The sequence below is a fragment of the Idiotropiscis lumnitzeri genome, chromosome 17 (assembly GCF_059441095.1).
Source record: "Idiotropiscis lumnitzeri isolate Australia: NSW breed Sydney's pygmy pipehorse chromosome 17, RoL_Ilum_1.0, whole genome shotgun sequence".
Lineage (NCBI taxonomy): Eukaryota > Metazoa > Chordata > Actinopteri > Syngnathiformes > Syngnathidae > Idiotropiscis > Idiotropiscis lumnitzeri.
The window spans coordinates 14,316,199-14,322,445 of NC_142407.1; the positions used below are offsets into that span (position 1 = coordinate 14,316,199).

General features: G+C 39.8%; 1 protein-coding gene across 1 annotated transcript; it reads left to right on the forward strand.

Moving 5' to 3' along the window:
* The first annotated feature begins 10 nt into the window (after positions 1–10).
* On the forward strand, positions 11–2,187 carry mrpl22 (mitochondrial ribosomal protein L22). The gene is made up of 7 exons (XM_088279262.1): positions 11–98; positions 178–220; positions 403–538; positions 622–687; positions 811–888; positions 963–1,032; positions 1,913–2,187. Exons 1-7 carry the CDS (start codon positions 74–76, stop codon positions 2,119–2,121), a joined length of 627 nt encoding a protein of 208 aa, XP_088135388.1. The 5' UTR covers positions 11–73; the 3' UTR covers positions 2,122–2,187.
* Positions 2,188–6,247: the final 4,060 nt, after the last annotated feature.

Here is a 6,247-nt window from a genome sequence, read left to right on the forward strand (position 1 = left end):
ACACACCTAAGGCAACGGCAAACCAACTTCAACAACTACATTACCGTAAAGCAGTTCGTTGACGGCAGGCAAAATGGCCGCTACCGTGTCAGGATGCGGTAAGGAAAATACGATATTTTATTATTTGATATGTACGTACATTCCTTTATATCTGACATTTTCGCCACTTATTTACAGGTATTGCGTCAATAAGGAGTATTTTGGGACTTTTTCATCCGAGGTATGTAGAAATGTTTGCATACCGAGCAAGGACAAATCGACATTATTACTACTGTGATTATAAATCATTTCTGAACAGCCTATTTTGGACAGTACTGAATTAATGCTGCAAAAATGCATCTATCTGTGGTTGCACTGAAGTAATTTTTGCTTTACCTCAGTTATATTAATTCGTGTGTCCAGGTTAGCGACACTAGGCACCGGTCATCAGCAGATATCCTGTCTCCACACCAGCACTACACACGAAGCAAAACATTGGGAGAAGAGGAACAAGATTCTTTACCCACCTCAGTTGCCCGGCGAGCCACGTAGACCAGCCGTATGTCCTTTTTCCACCTTGAAATGTTTATAAATGTCAACATGAAACCTTTATATATATATATGTATATATCCCATACACAGGAGATTCATCATTCGAGGAGACAGATCAAGTACAGCAAAGACAAGATGTGGTATCTGGCTAAAATGGTGAGAAGTAACATTTCATGCCTGGGAAAAGTTTTCATCATGTTGTCATGGCGTGGTATTTGAAGATGGTTGTGTAGACTTTATATACCCACTGTAAATGATCCTGTGATGCTTTCCATGCAGATTAAGGGGATGAGCATCGACGAGGCAGTGGCGCAATTGGACTTCAATGACAAAAAAGGGGCCAAGATCATGAGAGAAGTTCGTTTATAAACTCCATGCATAATCTATAAATTCAAATGTCCCAATTGTCATTGAAATTTATTGTGTGCCAGGTGCTCCTGGAAGCTCAGGAAATGGCGGTGAAAAATCACAACGTGGAGTACAAATCCAACCTGTATGTGGGTGAGTGATTCTCGTTTTTGGTTGTTTTTTTTTTGTTTAGAACAAAGTTGCAATTTTACCTAATAAAATGTTGCAAAAACACAAGAATAAACTCATATTAGAGGGGGGGAACTTCTTAATTCATAAGAAAAATGTGACAAAGTTACTAGCACATTTTAAAAGAATAAAGCTCTGGTTGAATGGAGTAAAATAATCAAATGTTTACACGAATAATCCTATTTTAAAAAACATATGATTTAATCATTTTGAGAATTTATTTTAAAAAGAATAAAATCATAGAATAAAATAGAAATTAAGAATTAACCCGCCATACAATAATCATAATATTAAGAGATGTTACTTTTATTTATTTTTTTACTGGAAGTCATATAAAAGACTAGCGTTGTAAGAAAAAACTGTAAACGTAAAATAATTTTGAAAAGGGGGAAAAAAGATTAAAGGTGCAATACCAACCTGTTTACTGGAAGAACAAAGTCAAAATTTAAGTAGAAAATCAGTTAAAATTCAAAGGAAATTGGTCATTTATTTATTTTTATTTAATAATAGAAATTATGAATAAACTTGTAATATTACAAAAAAAAAAGTTATACTTTATTTTTATGGAAAAATATACTGGTATGCAATTACTCCAAATGTAATAAAACTGCAATGTCATTTCTGTGCACTAGAGGGCACTGCAACATCACCAATTAATATAGATAGATTTCTTTCCCTGCCTTCTTATATTTACATCTCAGTCGTCATTAAGCTACTTTTTACGTTTACGAGCCCACAAGGCATAGTTAGGTTGCGTCCATGTACCATTACGTGAGCTAAATATTCCTCTTCCCCTCTTTTCCATTTATGCTCTGTCTTTGTTTTTCTCACTTGGCTCGTGCAGCCGAGTCTCACACCGGCAAAGGCATGTACCTGAAGCGCATCCGCTACCACGGCAAAGGCATGTTTGGCATCATGGACAAAGTCTACTGCCACTACTTTGTCAAGCTGGTGGAGGGCGCCCCGCCCACCACTGTGCAGAAGACCAGCCTGGACCAGGCCAACGAGTACGTGCAGAGCCTCAAGAGGAGAACCATTATACACAGTCTGTAGAGCACACGGCCCTCGTGAGTGTGAGTGTGGCAAGATTTTCTTTTTGTAAATAAACCGCCGAAGAGACACAGTCAGTGCATCTCATTTTGTTTACAGTATAGTGGGCCTTTTTTTTTTTTTTTTTTTTGCAGGGGCCTACCCCGCAAAAGTGAAAGTCTGTGAAATTGGTGCCAAATTCTACAAATACAAGAATAGTCCTAATATTTAGCCCCCCAAATCATCTTAGAAAAACCAAAAAAATAGAAATAAAAAGTTACATAAACATGTTATTACAACATTATAATACTATAGCTTTAATCCCCAAACATTTCTCTTTTGTCATCGTGATGTGTGTATAAGCATTAGCTGTGAACGCTAACACTTTCACATTCAATGCCATCCGCTGGCTCCGCTTTCATTGAGCGAGCGCCTTCCGTCTCTTCCTGGAAGGTCGGGTCAGTCTCACGTGGCAACAAAACGCAGACCGTTTCTTTTAGCAGGGTGAGAACGGATTTTTTTTTTCCCTCTCTGAAAATTCATGATGCTGCCTTTGCCCATGCTCCTCCTGCTTCACTGAGTTGCAAGCACATGCAGCGGCCATTAGACGGGATGTTAATGAGTACTTTCAAGGTCATGCCTGATGTTTGAGACTCAGTTGAAACATATTGGTGAATTTGATGGATAGAAGTTTATTGAGGAGTTATTTGAGGAAAACACAGTACCATTTGCAAAGTCTGACCGGAATGTGGCTGACGTAACAAGGCTGAAATCAAATGTTTGAAATGGTTGAGGCTAAACTTTAACACCGAGTCTTATGGCTGATGATGTGTGAAGTTTATTCAAGTACGGCGTTTATTTTTTTAAACTAGGCTGTTTAGATCATATTTTACATGACATTTGGATGTGTTGCCCATTTCCATGTATGATTACCGTGTTCTTTTTTTTTTTCTTCCACTGTAGATTTCAAGCCTCTATTTGATGGAGAATTATTTGAGGAATTTCAGTTTCGTTTGTTTAAAAAAAAAAAAAAAAAGAAATGACAGCAATGAAGGCAAGTTGATATAAAAACGGTGAAGTTTTATCCTCAGTTTAAACATAATGAGCCTTTAATTAGAAAAATGTAAAATGAGTTCAATTAAGGCTTTCATTTTTTAAATTCTCAATTTTAAACCTTTACATTTCGGAGCATAGCGTACCGTCACATTTCTTTGCGGTGTGGCGTGTATGTATCTGCGATTTATTGGCCTGAATACCAATGACTAACATCTGGGTGTCTTTATAAAGCCAATATAAAATGAATTTGACATGGAATGCAAATGTGACCAATATTTCCCTGCACAGTGGATTGTATTGACGCAACTGCAGCGCCTGCCAGATATCTATTGATGGTGCGGTGAGTACATAAATACATAACCGACATAACCGCAACGCGGGTGACTCACATGTAAACTGCACACCAGCTCTGTTACTGTCACTGTTAAATATTATATAGACACACCAACTTTGAAAAAAAAAAACATTTTTTTATTTAATGTCCTTTGACCGAAGTTGCTGCTGCCTGGTGGTGAAACATTTATGCCCGTCCACTGTGGTTTTCATGAGAACACACACACACGTAGACGCACACAAATGTGAATTATTGAGCACAGACAAGCATCTCTGCAACACCCTCAGGAAGCATGTTGCTCCTCGTCTCCCGTCATACAGCGGGACAAGAAAACATGCCGCAAATGTCAGAAATCAACAGGAGGAAAGATCCAAGTAAGTCTTCACTCTTTTTATTTATTTATTTTTTATTCATGAATGCTTGAGAATACTCCACATGCTCTACACACGCACACACGACTGGATGAAAGGATGCTGTTTCGACTCGGGACAGCGTCGGAGTGGGATTTATGGTGTGTAGACACCACCTGAGGTAAGTTGTGGTTGCTTTTCTTTTCCTACAATACAATGATTGGAAAGTGTTGACCGTACGACTTTTCCAAGTTTAGTGATGTGGCGTCAGAAGTGGGATGACACTGTAATGCTGGGGACTATTTTTTTGGGGGGGGGGGTTTCTGTGACCTTTTCGGAGACACGCACACGTGGGTTTGGCTTCATTTTATTGCCCGGGCAAGGCTCGTTTACCGCACTTGGCATAGCGGCGGACTGACCGCATTTTGTTTTAGACGGCGAGGAGCTACCGGACAATTTGGTGACGGAAACAGGAGTAGACCTCGTGCAATCAGGTCTAAGTTGTGGCGCAACCCGCAGGTGGTGGAATGCGATTTTGGTAGAGTTGATCGTGGCGCAGGCGGACAGGATTTGTGCACTTTCTCAACACAACACGTTTGTTTATTCTATTTTTTATTTATTTTTTTTTTTTTGCTAATTCAATGTACGTTTTATTAAAACGCTGAACCCAAACGCCACTTTTTGCCTGCGCCAGTCTACTGCACTTGACTTGCACCGGTACAAAACGGGGACCGTAGTGTCCGAAATGGGACGACACGGAATTCTTATGATGCCTCATCCTTGAATTTTGTAGCTTTATCTGATTATTCCAACCCGTTCTTGGCACCAAGCGTCGCTGTTGCATTGTCGACATTATGGCCCGCCAGCCTCGTATCGCTGGTCCACAGCACGTCTCTTAGCGCGGCGTGATGCCAGCGATAATAGAAAGCCACGCATCGGGTTCCTGTCGAGCACCTGCACGGCTCTCCATTCATCAGGCGTCATTTCAATATTCAAATGCGTCACGCGCGGCGGCATGCCAGCGGCGCGAAGACAATGTGCGGCATGTGGGGAAAGTCATGTCGTGTTACAGTTCACTCGGCTTCACCCTCACAAATTTGCATTTCCGGTCCTCTTGTAAGAACAGAAGTCAAACACAAAGAAAAGATCCTTTGATTCCTTCAACCTGGATTTGAAACCTAAGGAAATGACGAACTTTTTTTTTTTTTTTTGTGAATTAAGTAAAAAATAAATGCGCCGCCTGCGCCACAACTTAGACGTGCTTTTCGCTGAAGTGAGATGACGCTACCAACAAGTGATCAACATTTATTCAGCTCTTTCAAATGGCCAAAGTTTCACTTTGATTTATTTGAAGCTCCGCCTCCTCAAAGAGCGCCAGTCCAAACTTTATTTCACTGTATTTAAAGCCTTGTAAGCCACTTTTCATTCTGTCCAATGATGTCCCAATCAGAGTTTCAATTGATATTTTGGTCAAACGCTGGAGATCACCTCTCTTGTAAACCCGGGCCCGTAAACACGGAACCAATCAGACGGCCCAAAAGACGTGATCGTCCGGGAGCAGGCGAGGCGGCAAACCTTTGTTAACAAGACCCGCTGTTGGCTTAATGAAATATTGACTTGCAGATTCTATTGTAAGAGCGCAGAAAGCTTTCAAAGCACTTCGTCAGCACCGACGTCTGCACTTTTTTTTTTATTTTTTGATAATGTTGTTTGAAAAGTGTAGCGTGATTAGCATGACATGTTTCTGTCATTGTTAACCCATTGTTGTTTTTTTTGCAGTAAAACAGTTCAAAGTAAAAAAAATAATAAAGCAAACTATTTAATTCTATTCAGGGTCATGATTCTATTTGTCTCTCTTGGGCGCAAAATCTGCACGTAATCTCCATGTGGACCGCATTGATAAGAAATTAATCCCAACTAATACAATTCGTTCGGGCGCCAGGATTTGGTTATTTTACTGTCGTTAATTTTGGTTATCACCGTTGAACAGTCGACATTTGCCCCAACCTTTACGAGCACTGCCAACCAACTCCCCAAAGTTCCCGAGTAGCAAAATTGCCTAAAAAAAAAAAAAACCCAGACACGCCAAATATCAATCAATCACAGTCACCTCCGCTACATTGCGTAAGGCCAGCCTCAAACAGCTCATACATCATTTTCAATTTTCTTCCCTCTGAAATTCATAATCTAGACTGACAAATACAAATGAGAAATCTTTGGGATGTGAAACAAAATCAGACTCAGAACAGATAAAAAGTTTTGACTGGTGACTCATTTCAGTCCACTCATAAAGAGCGCACCAACACATATTAAATATAGTTGCTGTTGACAAATTGTTATCTAGCTTCAAAATCACTACAATCACGTCCAAAAAGAAAAAAAAAAAAAACATTCGCTCTGAAGCGATCAC